This window comes from Carassius gibelio, chromosome A25, assembly GCF_023724105.1.
Source record: "Carassius gibelio isolate Cgi1373 ecotype wild population from Czech Republic chromosome A25, carGib1.2-hapl.c, whole genome shotgun sequence".
In the NCBI taxonomy this organism is placed as follows: domain Eukaryota; kingdom Metazoa; phylum Chordata; class Actinopteri; order Cypriniformes; family Cyprinidae; genus Carassius; species Carassius gibelio.
The window spans coordinates 11,135,375-11,155,929 of NC_068395.1; the positions used below are offsets into that span (position 1 = coordinate 11,135,375).

The window sequence follows — 20,555 nt, forward strand, 5'->3', positions numbered from 1 at the left end:
ATTGAAATGATGTCACCAATAACCAGTCATAAAGAGACAGAAACAGTAATAATAATAATAATAATATGATGTATAGTAATAATGATAATTAAAAAAAAATATTTTACTTAAAAAATAATAATAATTAGCTAAGACTCTGAAATGGTCACTTTTTAAACCCTGTTGCATTTGCTAAAATGAGTTAAGAAAAAAAACACCATTAAATTCGAATGAAATACAGTACAATGGCAGTCGATCTACTATTCATGCGTATCATGTGCAGGGGAAATACATTATACTTCTCAATAAAGCTCTTCACACACTATTTCTTGACCAAAAGCAAATTGAAAGTGGCACATTGTTCCCATGTGCCCTGTACACGATTGGACACACATAACACAACACTGAAAGAGCAACTCAAATAACAGATAGATTGTCAGGATGGGCACTTTTGATTTGGGCCAGTATGTAACCACTCAAAACATCCTAGCAAGACTTAGGCAATGTTCAATCAACATTTTACATTACAGCTACTCAGTCTCAGAAGGGTTGTATAACATTTTAATTGCTGCAGTTAGACATAACTGAAAACAAAGACAAAAAAAGAAAATAAATTTGTGACCACTGAGATCACAAAAAAGATTTTTGCATTATTGACACACTGTTTTCCTAATGAATGTTGCTCAGTTGCTTTGACACAATGCATTTTGTTTAAAGCACTAAATAAATAAAGATGACTTGCCTTGACTTGACAAAGCAATACTGACATATCATAATTATTTATTTACAATAATAATAGTAATGATAAACTATTATTATTATTATTATTATTATTAACACATACATTATTTAGTTATATTTTACTTCAAATTTTTAACACAATAATATTAAACAATTATTAATAATACTATTATTCCTATTATTACTATTATTATAGAATATTAAAATTCCATTGTGTTAAAAAGCAGAAATAACTAAACAATTGCAAAATATAGATTAAATATAATAATAATACTGTATTATTATTATTGTTGTTATAACTAATAATAATAGATTAATTTTAATTAAATAAATTGTGCTATATACTAATAAATAATTTATTATTAAATATGATAAAATAAATGTATATATATGAGGCAAATGTTTGTTTAATGTTGTGTGAAAAGTTTTATTGACAAGATTTATTAGTATATTTCCTATATTTCCTATTATTATGTTTAAATTATTTAATTTGTATAGTGTTAAAAAGAAAAATAAAACACCAGTAGCTAAAAATTACTCCGAAGACTAGCAACCATATAGCAACACCCCAGTAACCATCCAGAAAAACTCGAGCACAAGCATTTTGTCTCATTTTCTTTCGAAAACTTAAAAATCTTGACCTGTTGGAATGAAACTGTTGCTAATTGCAAGCCATTAATTGCAGCTAAACTGCAATTCTGAAGTTGAATCCCTGTTGACATGCGTATCGGCTGTTAGGTTCTGGCTGCACATTGTTTGCAGCAGTGCAGGGTTTGTTTGCACTGCTGATATGTGAGAATTTAACTGAGACTAGGCGCAAACACAGCACTATTTCCATCAAACATTATCCATTAGCACTGATTTCCCATCTGCTGCCTCCTATATATGAATATTCATGAAGTGGGCTTTGCCTGATAATGAACCTGGTCAGTTCTAGAATGTGTTTGAGGATAGAAGCTAATATCAATCAGCTGATGACTGATGATTAAAGTATGAAGTCATAATATACTAGAACAGATTCTCGCAGAGACACATGAAGGGGCACGGCCTGAAGTGTTACTCCGGAGGACAAGGAGACGTGTCAGCAAAAACTGTGCTAGTTATCCTCTGCTGCTGGTCAAAACAGATGGCTTTTAACTAAACCATTCAAATCAAAACATGGCATAGACCTAAATCTCAACATATCTAATCCAAAACTGCCACAATACGGTGTGGATAATTTGCTAATTCAGCCTCAGAACCCGTTGCTCATTGTGTTAGCATGCTAACATCCAGAAGCCTGTTGCCATCACTGTTAGACTGCATCCCAAATGACAGCTAATTACAGGCACCTAATTTACCCATGTTCATTGAGACAAATCAGGAAACACTAAAGTGTAGAGGGATTTGAAAGAAGAATCAGCACCTTCCCGTGAAACTATGCCTCCTTTATATTTAGCAACAAGCCTGAGAAGATTCAGTCTCTCAGACCTAGTTAGAGAGAAACACTCCCCTGTTCAAAAGAATCTATCAGTGTATATCAATACATTATGTGTTTATTTTTATATTAGATATACAGACAGATAGAAGTGTGTATCCATCCATCCATCTAGCTAGCTAGCTAGCTTTCATATAGTTAAATAATGTGGATCAGACATGCCAACACTGAAAAATCTGGCTAATAAAAAATCTGCTATGTTTGAGTTTGTACAGTTAATTTGAACTAGAGCTAAACTATAACTCCCATGCATATCTAACATGCAAACTGGTCTTAGCCACATGCACATTGTGTCTTGTTAAAGGATTAACAATCTTAAAGGGTTAACAATGCTTTAAAGCACAGCTTGTCTCAGATGTGAATGAGTTTCTATGGGCCGCACGGCCCCATGGGTTCACCTCGCCCCTGTGTGTTTTGTTTTGCTGACTAATATCGGTCGAAAACCCAGCTGCTTGACGCATCTCATTGTGTCTACTAGCCCAAAACAAGCACTACAGCACATACTCAGTATTTTCCGGACGCCAGGCACACCAGATGGAGTCTCCACACCCCTCTTCTGGGTTCAGTTTGGTGCCAGCTTTTCAAATCGGACTCTAATGTGCAATCTAATAAGGGTGATGACATAATATTTTCATCAGTTTCCGCCACTCTCGGTTTCAGAAAACAAATTCAAAACAAGACAATTAAGTATGACATCATACTGTTCTCAGAGTTAGCGCTAAAACATTTCCAAGTGTAACAAAACCAGAAACCACTTTGCTTTATAGGATTAAGATGTTAAAAAAAGTAATAATGTATATTTTTGTTGAATTCTGGCTCTTATTCTTTATAGTTATATATGCATTATTAATGACATTATTAATAACATTAAACAATACAATCTTACAGTCACATGTTCTGAGTTAGTATTGTGAATGAATGCATATATTCATTCATTCATTCATTAACAAAGAACGCTGGTCGAGTCATGTCTTCAACAGCAAACTTTTCCAGGCAAATTAAATAAAACAAAATCTGTTTTGTCACTGCAACAAAATCAAATGTGTCAGGAAATGAGAAGCCACGCAACATCGAACACAGTTATGAATAAGCCATGTTTTCTCCATGACAGTGTTTGGCGTGTCCTTGCATTTTCAGGAACAGATTCTTCACCGAGATCTTCACAGATACCAGACTTATTCACACTTCTGTTTACACATCTGTCATGTGGTTTATCACATCATTGCGTATGTCATAAGAAAATAGGGAGCTATTTTCGTGGACTCAATTTGTCAATACAAATATAAACTATTGAAAGAACACTTGATTTCTAAGTTACAGTTTTGTGGCCTTAAGTTCATGTGCATTAGGTTTGAGGCTGGCATATACACTGAAAATGATTTCTGAATGATAATGTGACATGGATGTGACTTAAGACTGGAATAACAGCTGCTGAAACCAAAGGAATAAATTATTATTTTATTTTGGGCCACATTCATTCTGACAATTTTGTTTTTATAAAAAATAAATTAACATTTTTAGAATAAAACAAAATCAATACAATACTATAGGCTATATCATTATTTAATGACATTGTAATATATATTAACTACAGTAGATCATTCAATATATACATTTTTTATTTATATATCTAATTATATATTTATATTTCCAGTTGCACTCTGGAAAAGTATTTTATAATTTACAATTATTCACTTTTTTTTATAATATATTTAACAAATGTATTTATATTACATTATGACAATATTATGATAATATAATCTAACAGTGCCATTTTCAGTTTGTATTGAAAATTGTAGCTGAAAAGAAATAACGTTTCTCGAGTATCAACATGGTAAACAAAAACAATGGTATTTACAAAAACAATCTGGATTGTAGAATTCAAATATTTATTAAAAAAATACTATAGTTCAATAGTTAAATATAACAAAAGCTGTTTATTAAAATACAAAAGTTATTTTAAATTGTAATATTATTTCACAACATTACTGTTTTTACTGTATTTTTGATCAAATAAACGCAGCATTGGTGAGCATTATTACATTTTTAATTGTTACACACTTTTGTCCGGCAGTGTATATAATGCATGCTGACAAAATTAACTCTTACCAGATACATGCACAAATAAATAAATAAATAGAACTTATTTAAATTAAATAAGTTTAATTATTTGTCTTCCTGGGAAAAAATGATAAATCTATTTATGAGTCATCCTGCACTACACCAATTTTTATCCAATCAAATGCTTCCCAGAATGAGAATGTCCCACGCCCTAAAACCTCATGTGATTAGCCAGTTGTGTTTGTTTTTAAAGTTTCAACAGGAAATACCCCAACACGGGGAATCAAGTCATTTTAATGGGGTTTTTAAAATAAATAATTGCTAACACAACACACACGCTCCCTGTCTCGCACACACACAAAAAACAGTACTTTCAAGACATTACAATTTTGTACTATGAAGAGCCACTACAGAGATTCAACCAAAACATGCTGGTAGCACAAGTTCTGGTTCTTAATGGATGATGAATTCAACCATTATCTGTGTGTGGGCTGCGAATCAAGTCCTGGATAAACAGTGCATCAGATGTGACATTTTGTTCCAGCCTGATGTCATGATGTCTGGTTTTAACACTTGTTCTCTACACATGACTGATGAGGTATAAGAGGCTTATTCAGTACACTGAGTCTGCGGTACATTTGCCAAACCAGATATATTATGATAATTTGCTCAGCTGTAAACTGAAAACCTCTTTTGAATTTCCTTTACAAGATAATGTTGCCACACAAACTGTGAGTCTAAATTGCTGAAAGGTCAATGAAAGCCCCATCTCACAATAAAATAGATTTAAAAAAATGAATCACAGCCGTAAACACTCTCAGATCACTTAGACTGTGCTGATGGCTCAGCTGTGCATGAAAAATATTATTATAGTCTGTTATTATAGATATAATAATATCATCATTTTCATGGATATAATACTTGCAATATGAACATATGAAAGTACAGCATGCTAAACTATTCTAATAACTGTAGGCCACATGTTCTGAGTGGAATTCAGTTATCCTCTCAGAAATATGTATATATTTTGTAGTTTTTGTATCATTTATGAGTAAATGTGTTATTATTATGAATAATAATAGTAATTTATTTAAAATATTTTAATTCATTTATTATATTTCAGATAACAGCAACTGAGCTGAGAACCAGAACGGTCTGATTTATGAATGAATCGTTCTGGTAGGCTTTGTAAACTGACTCAATTGATTAATTGAAAAGTTCTTTTTGACTGATTTTGTGAACTGGATCAACTGATTCGTTGAAATATTATGACTCAAAAGCTTAATTCATTTACAAATCGGACAACACAACTCCTCTAATAAACTCAATTGTCAAGATTTTCAGTGAATATATTCTGTTATATGTGTAAAATTGTATAAAATGCACTGTTTTCTAAATACAGAACTGTTCAAGTATTAGTTCCCTAATTTCTGCGAAACTAAATTATTAAAGAGATGAAATGGATATAGACCACAAACACATCTTATTATTATAAGCATATGTTCCAGAATGTTATACACACCGTGGAGTTTGTAAAGGGATACGGTAACATTGGACACTGATCCGCAGTCACGGGACGCGCTTCTGCTGTCGGAACCCGCTCGAAAGCAGCCGATTCAATGACTGAATTTCAATGCAGGGTAGAAAAGGCTATTCAGCCTCTGAATCAATCACTCACTTCCCATCTCTCCTCCTCCAGCCACAATGCTAAGCTTGTATGTGTGTGTTGGTATGGATGCAAAAGCCGGACGTAAGTAAAATGAATACATGCCGGATCTGCTGAAGGCTCAAACCTTTTTTTTCCTCTATGATTTGTTTATTAAAAGTTCATTATTTTAGTGTAATTATAATATACTTTAATAAAAAAAAAATATATATATATTTCATTTTATAATGTCAGTGTTCATTTCAATTTCATTTAAAATGTAGTTATTTAGTTATTATTTTAGTTACTTTAGTTTTTTTTTATTAATTAAAATGTTATTCAGAACAAATTTATTTTTATTTTTAACTATTTACAATTCGGGGGTTGTGACAGAGTATAGATTTTGGTCTGTTTCTCACAGAAAGCTATCACATTATATCATATATCCCATCATGTCAAAAGATGCAGCATATTGTGCATAAGTAGTCAAATGGACTACTTTTACAGTATTTGTTTTTTTTTGTGTGTGTAATTTTCAAGCTTGACAGTTCTATCTTCATTCACTTCCATTATACTGAAAACAGAATATTCCTCAAAAAAATAATCTTTTGTGTTCCAGAAGAAATATCTGGAACAACGAGTACGATGACAGAATTGTATTTCATAGTTCTTTATTAAAGGGGAACTGAGCATTTTGGCTGACGATTCTGGCAGAATGATGAAGAGCTGCTCTGAAATGACTGATTAGCCTTTACTAGCTGAAAAAACATCTATCTGCATACTTGATTCATTTTCACAACTGTGACATTTGAGGAAATGGTTTCATTAATTTTAAATGGGTTTATTAATCCAAGTTCATCCGACACATTAGCTTCAATGCACAAATATTCCCAAAGATCAATGAGGTCGGCTGCGGTGGATCCATCTCGTGTCTCGCGTGAGGCATTAGATGCCTGATTTTGGCGGGTTTAGAGTGGGGTTAAGTGTCATGAGGAAAAAAGTATTTTTCGTCACCCCCCTCCTTCCATTACCAACTCTGTCTCTGTCTTTGACTTGTGAGGCACGTGACGGCATCCCGGTATGTCTGCAGCCACCAGTCAGACCCTTCTGGGTGTGTAAGTGTTTATTCCACCAGCTGACAGAAAGCTCAAAAATACAGTTCTCACTGCAGCAGCAGATGCTGCAGCCAGCATCAGGCATCTCAACAAACCTGATGGAAAGAGACTGACATTAAAGGTATAACCATGAATTTGGAGGCCAGCAAAGCGAGCTTAGTGTAATACAGCAACACTGGCTTACACTTCAGCTTGAGTAGACTTTACATTTATTCATTTAGCTGACGCTTTTATCCAAAGTGACTTACAATTGCTTCATGTCAGATGTCAGACTATATGTCAGAGGTCGCACACCTCTGGAGCAACTAGGGGTTAAGGGTCTTGCTCAGGGACACATTGGTGTCTCACAGTGGATTTAAATCCGGGTCTCTCACACCAAAGGCATTTGTCTTATCCACTGCACCAACACCACCCCACTTTAGCATGCCTATATTATTCACTTTTTAATTATTATGAAGTAGATGTTAAGAATAGTTTTCCACTGTAAAGAACCTCTTGTCCAGTGGAAAGATTCCATGCATAAAGTTCCTCCATGGAACCACTGATAATATATATATATATATATATATATATATATATATATATATATATATATATATATATATATATATATATATATATATATATATATATATATATATATATATATATATATATAGTTTGATTTTAGTGGGAAATTACATAAATATCAGCAAACATCAGCAAAGATAAACATAATTAGTATTAGTATTAGCATCGACATATTAGCAAGGTGTTAGTTGGATTGTCTCACTCTAAATCGTTATCATGACATCAGTAATCTAAAAAATTGATTCAAAATCTTCTTCACCACATAAAGTCAGTTCCAAGCAGAATTTTCAGATGAGCAACTGAACCATTCACTCTGATATTTCCTATTTTAATCATATTAGATAATTAGCGCAATTAGAATCTTTACATTTATGCATTTAGCAGATGCTTTTATCCAAAGCGTCTTAAAGTGCATTCAGGCTATGCATTAAAAAATAAATAAATGTGTATGCAGTAGGCTGGCGAATTTGAATTGTCCCAATACTTTCTTCATTTTACAAAGACTTGGGCATATCAGGGATGTGAAAAGGAGAGAATTTCCGATATACTCATAGGCGGAGGGTGCACCAACTCCAGGGTCAGGCTAAAAGCCAGGGGCGTCGCTAGGCCCTTTTTAGGGGGGCTTCAGCCCCCCTAAACTTATGCCCAGCCCCCCTAAAAAATTATTTGATTAATTAATTAGTGATCGCTTCAGTCCCCTTTAAAAACTCATTTGAAACGGTGGCAAGCTGCATCAAGTTCCGGCTCCTCCCCTTATCTGAGTCTGCATGGATTCAGCGCGTTTTTCAATCCACAGGGGCGCCGAGCAGAGCGAACATCAGAGAGTACAAGGTGTGTGTGTGTGCGTGTGGTGTGTGTGTTCTCGCATCCAATACCAATACGTCTTCGCTGAGTTCACCTTCAGCCTTTATCACGGTGTGACAGTTGTTTTTTCTTCCAACAAAAATGAAGCGATTAACACCCATGAAAACATACTTTAGAAAACGATCATGATTTATTTTAATTTACTTTTCAAAATTCAAAACATATTATTGTGTATTTCGGCATTACATTATGCAGCCATTCACAGAAATGATTAAAGACACACATCATTGTCTGAAAGCACTAAATGTCACAGAGAGAGAAACATCATGTGGAGTTATTTTGTTTTGTATTATTAAATATGATTTTGTATTAAGTAATAATGAATCATTAGTGTATCATGATACATATATTAGAGTAAGAGTAAAGGGATCTGTGATTTCTTTTTTTTTTTTCTTTTTTTTTTAAGTAATTGATTTATAGAAGTGGCAAATTGATAATGGTGTTATTTTTAATAAATAGAAATAAATATAGAACAGATTAAACATATTGCCAATAGACAATTACATTAATACATGTTTTGTCTATATTCTTAATGAATATTAGCTGGTTAGTTAAATGATTTGAAATGAAATAAATTTCCAGGGGCTGACTTGATGTATAACCAACCGTATTGTTGATTATAAAGGCTATAAAGCTAAAAATTAATAATAATAATAATAATAAAATATAATAATTTATTTTTCATTGTAGATGGATATACAACATTTTTTTGTCGTGCGGGAGTAGGTCTGCAAATGAGCAACAGTCAGGTGAGAATAGAACAGACAGCCTCACACACACACACACACACACAATACCACTGTATTCCCAAGATTCATTGCAGTCATTGAACCCTTATGTTGTTTTAATACTGCCAATTTCCACGTACATTTCATAAGAAAAAGCTGTGGTATCATCAAAGGATAAACATGAATGTCCTAATACTGAATCAGGAAGTCTTTATTGTAAAAATCTACATTCCCAATTCCAAATTTTCCAGTGACTGGTCACATCTAAAAAACTGTATTAGTTTTTTTTTTACAGTGTTGTATATGGCTCAGTCAGTACTCCTACTCCCATATATGAAATACAGGGAATACAATGGAATAGTGGATTGCAATAAGGTTAGTAGTATACAACCCTACCCTAATAGTCAAATAGAATTTTTTAATCATACCCTTATTGGGGGCTGAGCCCCCCTAAAATGAAAATCTTAGAATCGCCCCTGAACAGACGTAATAGATTATATTTGTTTGTGCAAAGGCATTTTTTTCCAATTAAGTGTCATTTTTTCCCCAAGTCCCCGTGGCCAGGGGAAGGCTAAGCCTACCCCAGCCTTACTCACGATCCGTCTATGGATATACTCATATACTTTTGGTTCAGCTGGCTTTTAATCGATGATGTCATTCGTTGTATCGACACATGAACTCTTGCTATTTCTTTTTGCTCTTTCCCTGGGAATATTATTTTGTTCATGTAGTTCAAATCAATTTCCATGCGTAACAGTTAACTCCAGGTAACTAAAAGTGTCCCAAATCGTTTCCAAATTAAATGCTCCAGTAAGCACAAAGATGCTGATTTGCGTGAAAATTCAATGACCAATTATCACATTTGTCAAAAATCAGTAATTGAGCTCAGTTTGTTGTTTGGTTTGTAATGAATGGAAAAACACATTATCAATTCCGATTCATTCCAAAATAAAATCCCTAGCTAATGCCTGTAAATGGTGATATTTTCCCACATACTGTAAAACAATTACTGTCCAAAAAGATGTAAAGTAAGAAAATGGACATAGCATTTTAGTTTAAGCTTTTTCATATGCATGGCTACAATCCAATCCTGTTCTAGCAAGGATTCTGTGTTTGGGCCTGGACTCTCCACGGATTGGCAAGGGAACAGACAGAACCAACATGGCTTTGAACGCAGCGGTAGGGTGGGACGGCTGCGCCAGAACCAGGCCTCTTCTTTTCGTTCGTTGCATCTCTCTCTTGTTTCTGTCCTACTTTCAGGAACAAGAGCTCATCTAATACAACATCATTTGACCCAAATCAAGGGGTCTATCAGGTCATATACATGTCATAGACAATTCCAAAGATTTCCCCAAGTGGAACGTAGTTTGTTATAGAGCGACATATGGAGCCAAGTGCAATTTCACAGCTGGATGTCAACACAGAGGTGTCAGAAGAGCAAGTGAGGTTTCAACAAAACATTTTACTCCAGCATGTAACAAGTTTAATGATTATGGCTAGAAATGGATGTTTTATATTTCTTATTTAGGGCCCTATGTTTTCCAGAAAATGCGGACAAAACTTTAGAATTCAGTCATAAAAATGCAATTTACAATTTAACACAGAATGCCACTAACTTTTGGATTATTAAATCAAAAGTAGGGCTGTACAATGTTATATGGACTAGTGTCTGTGAATATTAAAGTGCAAAAAGAGTGCTATTTAAATATGAATCTCTTCTGCATGTATCTGTGAATGAGCTGAATCAAGCACCGATGACGCTCCTGAGAACACAAACACATGAACTTCAGTCACAGCTGCTCTGCGAGTCATTTCACCAGCGCCATTTCATTTGGTAAAACTATTATATCATGTACACACAGAAGCTCAAAGGTCTTCATAACAACCTGTCAAAATAACCGTTTAACTTAAATCATGACAAAAAATATATAAAAAATAAGAAATATTTAAGAATATATTACTGTTGCATGGAGGAACATACTTCTCAAAAAAAATAAAAATAAATAAAATAATGATGATGATGATTTTTTTAAGAAGTATAATTTTTCCAACAGAAAAGCCCTTTTGTGCCGCACTTTGTTTGTTTGGGCCCTATATACATACGTACACACACACACACACACATATATATACTGTGTATATATATATATATATATATATATATATATATATATATATATATATAAAATAAATTATTAAAATGTTCAAGTTTTATTAGTTTAATTGATTAGACATGTTTTTAATTATTAAATTTCAGGGGAAATTATGATTTCTTAGGGCTCAAAACATTTATTTTATCTTAAACATGAATAAATTGTTGTGAAATTGTAATCAATTAGCCATGCCTTTTTATTCCTTTTGAATCTAGAAAAATCACCAAAAAATAAATTAAATGGAAAGGATTTGGGAGGGAAAAAAGGATTTCTAAATAAAAATACGCGTTTGAGGGATGACAAATCAATGCTAGCTTGGTCGATTTTGCTAATGTATGTTAGCAAATACACAAGCTAACATGATCTAAAGACATTAAAGACATTTAAAGAGATCTTACAGCATCTGACTGATGACATTACCCTGTGTTTACAGACAGTGTGGGTGAGGGTTTATCAGTTCTACACTTTGCTGGTTCTCCATTGCCTGAAGAGTCGACTTCAAAAAGATGTAGTTAGTTTTGGTGCACAACAACTCGCTGTTATCTCCTGAGAGAGTGCTGATGGAAAACAAAGGCTCAGTGGGACATTGGGTGGAGATGACGTGTCTGTTAAGCTCGCTTTGCCTGCTGCGTGTCAGTTAGTGTCTGGGCTGTCATTTTCTTGCACCCATCCCCCATGACAGAATAAAAACCACAGTACGAATGTCACCGCTGGCCACCAGCCCGTCGTGTGCGTGTGTTTATCCAACGAGGGTGTGCTTGTGCCAAAACTCCCTGCGTCCCCTTTTGATTTAATTTTCAGTGTCACTTATGTGTCTCAGCGTGGCTTTCTTCCAGATACAATTGACATTGTCTCACTCTTCCTTTAGAGAAGAGCCCAAACATCCTTATCCTTCACCCATCCTTCATCCTCCTCTTTTTCGCCCTTCCGTTCTCTTATGCTATTGAGAGATGCTTTTAGTCTCATCGGATTGTTTTAAATCATGTCCTACTTCTGCCTAGTTGAAGTACGCAGAAATCCTCCAAATGTAGTGGAATGGCCTACTTCCAGTGAATATAATATAGAAAGAATATGAAGTTCACCCAACTGCTCCTCGCTCATTAGATCTGAATGCAGTTTTGCAGTAGGCTACATTGATCTGTACTCTAGGCTGGATTCATTGAGAAATAAAGCTTGTCACCCTTGTATAACTGCATTTTGAGGATATTCACAAAAATGCATTAATTTATAAAATAAATGCAACGAAAAATGCAATATATGATATATTGCACTACTCTTAAAAAGTTTATGTATCTTAAAAAAAAAGAAAACAGTAATATTGTGCTTTTTTTTTTCATTACTCTTTATCAATTTCTTCTAGCCAATAACTCCAACCTTCAGTCTCACACAATCCTTCATAAATCATTCTAATATGCTAGGATGTGATGTAAGCCGGTCGACAGAGATGTCATTTGTGCGCACCATTCAACAACGTTAACAAAGAAAATAATATTAACAACAGGAGGATGGAGGACGCTGTGATCGGAGCTGTGTTTTTGTTGTGTCTCGCGGGTTTCACAATAATGGACATGGAATGTCAACGTATACTTAAAGTGATTGAAAGAACATAAAAGGGGGACTAAGAATCTACAATGACAACTGGTAAAAGTGTGCAGAGCGAGCTGTCGCCATCTTGGCTGCGAGTCATTGCGCGACTCTCCCGGAAAAAATGGGCAAAAATGTGGGTGCTGGTTGCTGAAGCCACACCCACCTAGCTCGACGGCATGTCGCCGCCGCTGTGCATACACTCGTAGAAAGCAATGTGTATGAATTTTAAAGACGATGGGGCCAATGTGTCGTCTTTAATGAGACGCAGCACAGGGAGAAGAGATGACGCAGTTGTGCTGATCTGTGATGTGACTCTTGGCATGCAGCACTGTAGCTGCGTTTAGTTTTTAATTATTGTATATGCTCTCTTTTAAACTAAATTATTTATAATTATTATTTTTACTTCATTCAAATAAATATTTTAAGAAAAATACGAGTTCTTAAAAAAATCTAAATGACGGTGAAGACGGTGTCACAGTGGGAAAGAGATGTAACCGGTGTTGCGGCTTTAAACCGGTAACACCATCAACACCGTCTATCGCGGCAAGCCTAGAGTAGGAGCTAATTTGGTTCTCGAAAAAGGCAGTCCGGTACTAAAATCGCACCTAGTTACTGCGGTTCGAACTCGCCCAGAAGTGGGTAGTTCCACAATTAGTTCTGGTACTATGAAAACGTTCCTGCAGTGCAAAAGGCCATAATGTATTAAAGCTATGGAGCCTCAGCCTTTGTTGTCTAAACTTTGCCACATGGAATGTTGGGTAATAGACCCCTTTTGCGCGGACGTCACAGGTACGTCACGGCGCTAGCTGGAGGCAAAACAAACGGAAAGCTGGAGGCGGCTAATACAAACCAACACAGGGTCGGCTACTCAAGGAACTTAAAATGTCGTCTTGTTGTGTTGTTGGTTGCCAGAATCGACGGAGAACATTTTATATACATTGTTGTGATTAATTGTGACCGGAATTTAAGAACATGGTAAGAAAGAATAAATACAGAAAGTTTATAATTAATTTGCAGTCTTCAGAATTTTTATTTCTAGAAAATATTTACATCTTAATAATAATTTAACTGTAATGTCACTCTTTATTTAATCTAAGGATTTATACGCCCTCAGTTTCTCTTTACTATTCACGCTCGGTTTCTCTATCAGGTAAGTGTCGATGTCAGGCCACTCAATCGGAGGTAATCCTGTCAGATCGTCCATCCAATGAGTGATTGTGTACGGGTCGACCAATCTGGTTCCGTCCGTTAAAGTTAACTTTTTCAAATAATTATCGCGGTCCCAGACAGTGAGTGACCTTAAATATTCAGATAAAGCAGATATATTCAGATTTTCTCCAGCAATTGTTAAAAAAACAAGCTAAGAAAACTCGCTAGCTACCGTTTGTTCAAGTGTTGAGGGGAATCTTTCTGCCTCCAGCTAAGCCCCGCCCACACAGATACGTCACCTTGTTTACCAACTGTAAAAGGGTCTATAGTACACAAGCATTCCAAAAAGACAAAATTTGCATTGTCCAACTAGGGGGTGATGTTGAGCTGATCAGGCACAGAACTGCAGGATTACATCAAAAGATGTCCTATGACAAATTGATATGTTAACATTCATGAGTATTGCTAAGCACTTCAAAACTGAATGAAAATGTAAAAATCACACATTCCATCCAACATTTCTGACTTCCTGTTGGGCGGAGTCAGATAAAACCTAATGAATTTTTCCTACATGAGGTCACCAATGCCAATACTGAATTTCGTCTGCATCTGAGAAACTTCATCCCAACCACAGCCTGCATTTGGTGGCTCTATAGAGCCCCTTGACCAAACCCAAGCATAAGCACTACATAATTTTCACATTTTTCACAGATCTGATGTGTCAGTTTCATGAGTTTTCAAGTATGACAAAGGCCTCAAAAATGGGTGAAAATGAGAAAGATAATAAAGAGAATAATAATAATAGTGAAAAAAACATGCCAAAAGAATTGGGCTTTAGTAGAGGCCTGCACTGAATCATTGAGTGTGCATTGAGCAAGCATAGTATGCATAGATGCCATAAAGGGGTCACTCATGAGAATCCTTCTGCAACAGAAAATGACAAATAGGACACGCCATGGTCTTCTGAAAGCCTTTAGATAGCCATTAGCTAGTAAAAGTCAAGATAAATGATGTTCACAACTCATTTCCTTTCCAAAAATGTAGGAAAATGGCCATTACAAACTAGGATAGAGGTAAAATAAGGTGACCTCAACTGAAAGGGAAAGAGTTATTACATTTTGCTGGAATTTACATTGCAATAACTTGCAACAATGACTCTTTCCCAAAATTACACATTCATTTACCACAAAGGGCACATTTTAGCTGTCCTTTCAAAGCTAATCTCACACCACCCCTTCGCAAACTTCAGCTATTATTCATAAAACAGATGAGCTGATGTCATAAAGACAAAAGTAAAAAACAGCCTCTTACAAAGTGCCTTTACTCCTCCACAATTAGGAGACACACATAGAGTTGTTGATAATATAAGTGAAAAAACTGCTGACTACTCTTGTCTAACTCAGGTTCGGATTTATAGAACGGCTACAGGGTGTCCGGTCAGAACATTAGGTCTCACACCAGGAATGTACTTCAGGGTGATTTATTGTGCAAAGATGTGTGTGGTTCTGTAAATATAAAACAGTATACAAATATGAATAAATGAATAAATACACATTAACAGATCTTTACAGCAGTACTTAAATACTCATAAGTAACAGCATTGTAAATTATCTAAATATAATATATATACAAATATGACTCAAAGTTCTATTAAATGATCGCACTACTGCACCGTGCGTCTGGCTCACGTGCCTAGCTCGTCCGGTGAACAAGCCCGAACATGTTCCCTGAGATGCGTCTTAAGTCTATGCATTATAGCCTAATATGCAATAACATTAAATATTCTATCAAACAAAAACACAGGCGAAATATAACATTTTGTCAACAAGAAAATGTGCAAATATAATAAACAAATGTAAACATTTAGGCGGAATGCCGCGGTAGCGGTCATTAATCTCGCTTGTGAACTTATCATACATTTAATTATGTAAATGTACTTACGATTAGTTGCACGCACACATATATCCACACAAGCCTTAAACGGGCCACTTCTAACTTATTTAACTATGAAATATTAACTATAAACACATCAACACATCCAGCCTCTATAATGTCTTGGTTCTCACTCCGCGGAAAGATTAGGAACAGTCCAAATCACGAACACAGGCGGGAGGGTTCGGAAGAGTTCACTTTCAAGGGGTGGCCTTTTTTACAGCCGCCCCCAAATTCACAAGGTGAATTTGAACAACAAGGGCCTTACTAAGTATTGCAATGTCATTCAGCCAAAGGAGGTAGACAGATGATCTTGGTCACTGGCCTTAGGTAAGTTCGGTCTTTCACTTTGATCTCAGCTGATCTGACTCTGTTATCCTTCCCAGGGAAAACTTGAACAATCCTTCCAACAGGCCAAAGTGCACGAGGTAGCTGTGGATCCACAATCATAACAGTTTCACCTATCTGTAGGTTGTCTGTTTCTGACATCCATTTCTGTCTGGTTTGAAGGCTGGGTAGGTAGTTACGGATGAATTGCCTCCAAAAGTGATCAGCTAACAGCTGACTATGCCTCCATCTCCGTCGACTCAGAAGCTCAGAATCCTGGTATGTCACTTGGGGAAGTGAGGCATCCCGCCGCCCCATCAGCAGAATGTTGGGTGTAACCAGGTCAGGGTCAGCAATGTCTGAAGATATGTAACCAAGAGGTTTAGCATTGAGGATCCCCTCAATTTCAATGAGAACAGTCCGCAATACTTCTTCAGTGACTGTCTGTGCTCCGAGTGTCACTTGTAGGGCTGTTTTCAAGGATCGAATTTCCCGTTCCCAGCATCCACCAAAATGTGGGGCATTAGGTGGATTGAATGTAAACCTAATTTGCTGGCTTGCCAGTTGAGCTTGGAGCTCAGGTTGAAGAGCAGTGTAGGCATCCCGAAGTTCCCTTTCACCACCTTTGAAATTCGTTCCCTGATCTGACAGGATTTCGAAGGGTTTCCCTCGTCGAGCAATGAAGCGACGAAGGGCCATCAGGAATGAGTCACTGTCCATACTTGTGAGGAGATCAATATGCACTGCACGGGTGGTCATACACTTGAAGATGATCCCCCAACGCTTCTCATTTCGGCGTCCAAACTTTATGAGATAGGGACCAAAGCAATCTATACCTGTTGAATAGAAAACTGGCTGGTGAATTCTTAACCTGGCAGGTGGGAGATCTGCCATCCTGGGGGGATGCGGTTTAGCCCGCCATTTTTGGCATTCAGCGCATTGGCGTTGGTGGTGTTTAACTGCTGCTCTTCCTCTTAACACCCAGTATTTTCTCCTGAGCTCCGCAAACACCCTCTCTGGTCCAGGGTGATGCAAACAGTCATCATAGTCTTTGATAATTAGTTTGGTGAGTGGGTGATGTGGATCAAGGACAATGGGGTGAATGGTATCCTCGTCTAGTTGACTGATTTGTCGTAGGCGACCGCCAACACGAATGAGATTGGTTCTGATATCTAGTTCTGGGGCTAGGCAAAGCAGTCGACTATTGCTTGGTAGAGGTTTACCAGATTTCAAGTGCAATATCTCATCTGGGAATGATTCTGCCTGGATCTGTCGGAGGGCTGTGAGCTCAGCTTCTATGTAGTTTTCTGCAGTTGCAATGAAGGGAGAGCTTTCTGATGATGGCTGTATAAGAGCTTTTAAGTAGTCTGTGAATGTGCAAAATTTATGAGGATCTGGCAGTGACAGATCAGAGGTTAACAATCCACAGAAAGTTGACCTTTTCAGCTCACCGTCTTCACTTATGTGAGCTAGTGGTGGCATTTCTGGCCAGCTGTCTGGTCTTTGTCTGAGGAATGCTGGGCCTTGGTTCCATCTGCTGTCTTTGTTGAGATCAGAGGGAGACTTTCCTCTTGTAATTGCATCTGCTGGGTTGTCGGATGACTGTACGTAACGCCAGGTGTCAGATTCAGTCAAGTCCTGTACTTCTGCCACTCTGGTCCCCACAAACACCTTAAAGCGACAGGAATCTGATAAAAGCCAAATTAGCACTGTGGTGGAATCAGACCACAGTGTGACACTACTGAGTGGTAACGTTAGCTCTGCCTTCAGGACTTTAGCAAGCTGTGCACCTGTGAGTGCTGCACACAGCTCAAGACGAGGGATGCTCTGCTGTTTCTTGGGAGCAACACGAGACCTAGCTGTTACAAAGGCCACCTCCACTTCACCTTGAGGGTTCTCTGTTCTTAAGTATGCCACAGATCCATACGCCTTCTCTGAGGCATCACAAAATATGTGAAGTTGCCTAATGCTACTAGAGCAGTCTAGTTCCTTGCTGCAGTAACATCTGGGCAAACTGATATTCTGCAGATCTTCCAATTCACTCTCCCAGTGTTTCCAAGAGTCTAATAGGTCCTCTGGCAGCCTGGGGTCATCCCACTCCCTTTGTTTGTCCCACAACCTCTGCACTATCACCTTGGCTCGAGTGGTGAAGGGTACAATATAGCCAAGGGGATCATACTGGCTGGCAAGGATCTGGTAGATGCTTCGCATTGTGGGCACTTCATTGTCTGGTTTGCGTCGTTTGTAAGAGAGGGTATCTGATTGGCAATTCCAGTGCAGGCCAAGTGTTGATTCCTGAGCTTCTTGGTGGCCTTCGCTGAGCCAGAGGATGCTACTCGGTGACTGAATGTCAGCTGGCAGATGGCTGATAACTGAAGGGTCATTGCTTGCCCACTGTCGTAACTCAAAGCCACCAGATGCTAGAAGGTTACAGAGTTTGTCTACCAGATTCTTGGCCATGTCACGGGAGGCGAAGCTCTGGAGGCAATTGTCCACATAGAATGACTTCTCCACTGAAACTTGTGTGTCCTCTCCAGGCTGGCTGTGATCTAGAACATGCTTCTGTAAAGCAAACGATGCACAACACGGACTGCAAGTGGTCCCGAAAGGCAGTACCTGCCATTCATAGACATCTGGGGTTCTGTCTCTTTGCATGTCTCTCCAGATGTATCTCAGCAGAGGTTTATCTTGTGGCAAGAGGCGTACCTGATGGAACATGCCGCGGATGTCACTACTGATGGCAACAGAGTGCTCCCGGAAACGCAGAAGGACTGCCAGGAGAGATGGACCAAGTGTTGGTCCAGGTAACAGTAGCTCGTTCAGGTTGTGTCCTTGATATGAGAATGAACAGTTAAAAACCACCCTGTTCTTCCCATTATGCTGCACCATGTAGTGCGGGATGTACCAGGCTTCCTTTGTTTTGTCCACTTGCTCCTGACTAAGTTTGACAACATAACCAGCTTGCACTAACCTGGCCAGCTCCTCTTGGTATGCTGCAGTTAGAACAGGGTCCCTTTCCAGCCGTTTCTCGATTCCTCTCAACTGTGGCAGGACTGCTTCCTTTGGAGCACAGAGGCGAGGCATGTTCTTGACACGGAGCAGAGGAGTAGCGTATCGCTGGATACCATTAACATCCACTCTCACTGTGTTTTCTTGCAGAAGCTGAATGGACTCTTTGTCTTGGCGTGATCTGGTAATCACCTTTTCACTCTGGTAGGGTAGAACATCCATTTGCCACAGTCTCTCCACATTTGCATAAAGATCATTGACAGGCTGCAGCGAGGTGAAGAAGCATTGGTCAGGGGAAAGATGACTGCTCAATTCTTCAGTTGGACCCTGCAGTGTCCATCCCAGACGTGTTCTTACTGCTGCTGGCCCACCAGGGGGCCCCAGTCGGACTGGTTCTATGGGTGTGAGGAGGTGGGGGCAATCAGAGCCAATGAGAAGAACAGGATGTACCTTGTCCAGCTGTTGTAGAGGTAACCCTGCAAGATGCTTAAATTTCTGTTGCAGGACACTAACTGGGTGTGTATGTTCTGCCAGACCGAGTGCTTTGGCTGTGAAGGCATTACGGATCTTGTAAGCTTTCCTGGGGTTAACAGTTTGGGACACAGTAAAAGTCACTGCCGCCCCGTGAATAACCTGGGTATCCTGTCTTACTGTACGAAGTACAAGGTCCTCTGGCTCCCCCACAAGTCTTAATTTCTGCACTGCATCATGCAGAATGATGGTCCGCTCTGATCCATCATCTAATATGGCGTAAGCTTCCATTGCCACGTTGCCATTCTTGATCAGAACCTTAGTCACTTTGAGCAGTACTTTACTTCCAGAGGTTGGTCGGTCAACATATAAAACTGCACTGGAAGGAGCTGCACTTGGCTGAGATGGCTTGACCTGGTCATTGACATCATGTAGTACCATAAGGTGCTTCTTGTTGCAGGTTGGGCAGAAAGTCTTTAGTGTGCAGTTAGCTGCTTGATGTCCACGACCACAACGCCAGCATCGGTTCTTTGTCTTTATCCAGTCTATTTTCAGGTCTTTGCTAAGAAGCTTGAAGTTGTCACAGCCATTCAGATAGTGTTTATTATTATCACAGTATGGACAATAAGCTCTCACCTTCTCTTCTCTGACTGAAGCTGGTTTAGACGTGGCTGACGACATTGATGATGAATATGACTTGTCGGTACCAAGTAGAATGGTAGTTGGTCTGCGAAGCTGCTTAGACTC

At 37.8% G+C, this 20,555-nt stretch overlaps 2 protein-coding genes across 2 annotated transcripts in view; both read right to left on the minus strand.

The window, feature by feature from the left end:
- LOC127947042 (OTU domain-containing protein 7A) overlaps nucleotides 1-20,555 on the minus strand; it is a 73,764-nt gene that overhangs the window by 43,499 nt on the left and 9,710 nt on the right. The gene's annotated exons all lie outside the window — the stretch shown is intronic.
- Nucleotides 15,435-20,551, minus strand: LOC127947041 (uncharacterized). The gene is made up of 2 exons (XM_052543941.1): nucleotides 16,011-20,551; nucleotides 15,435-15,574 (listed from the first exon to the last, which is right to left on the minus strand). The coding sequence occupies exon 1, from the start codon at nucleotides 20,487-20,489 to the stop codon at nucleotides 16,284-16,286; it is 4,206 nt and encodes a 1,401-aa protein (XP_052399901.1). The 5' UTR covers nucleotides 20,490-20,551; the 3' UTR covers nucleotides 15,435-15,574; nucleotides 16,011-16,283.

Coding starts and splice junctions, on each gene's coding strand:
- LOC127947041 (XM_052543941.1), bottom strand. CDS start 20,489: ATGTCGTCAGCCACGTCTAAACCAGCTTCAGTCAGAGAAGAGAAGGTG.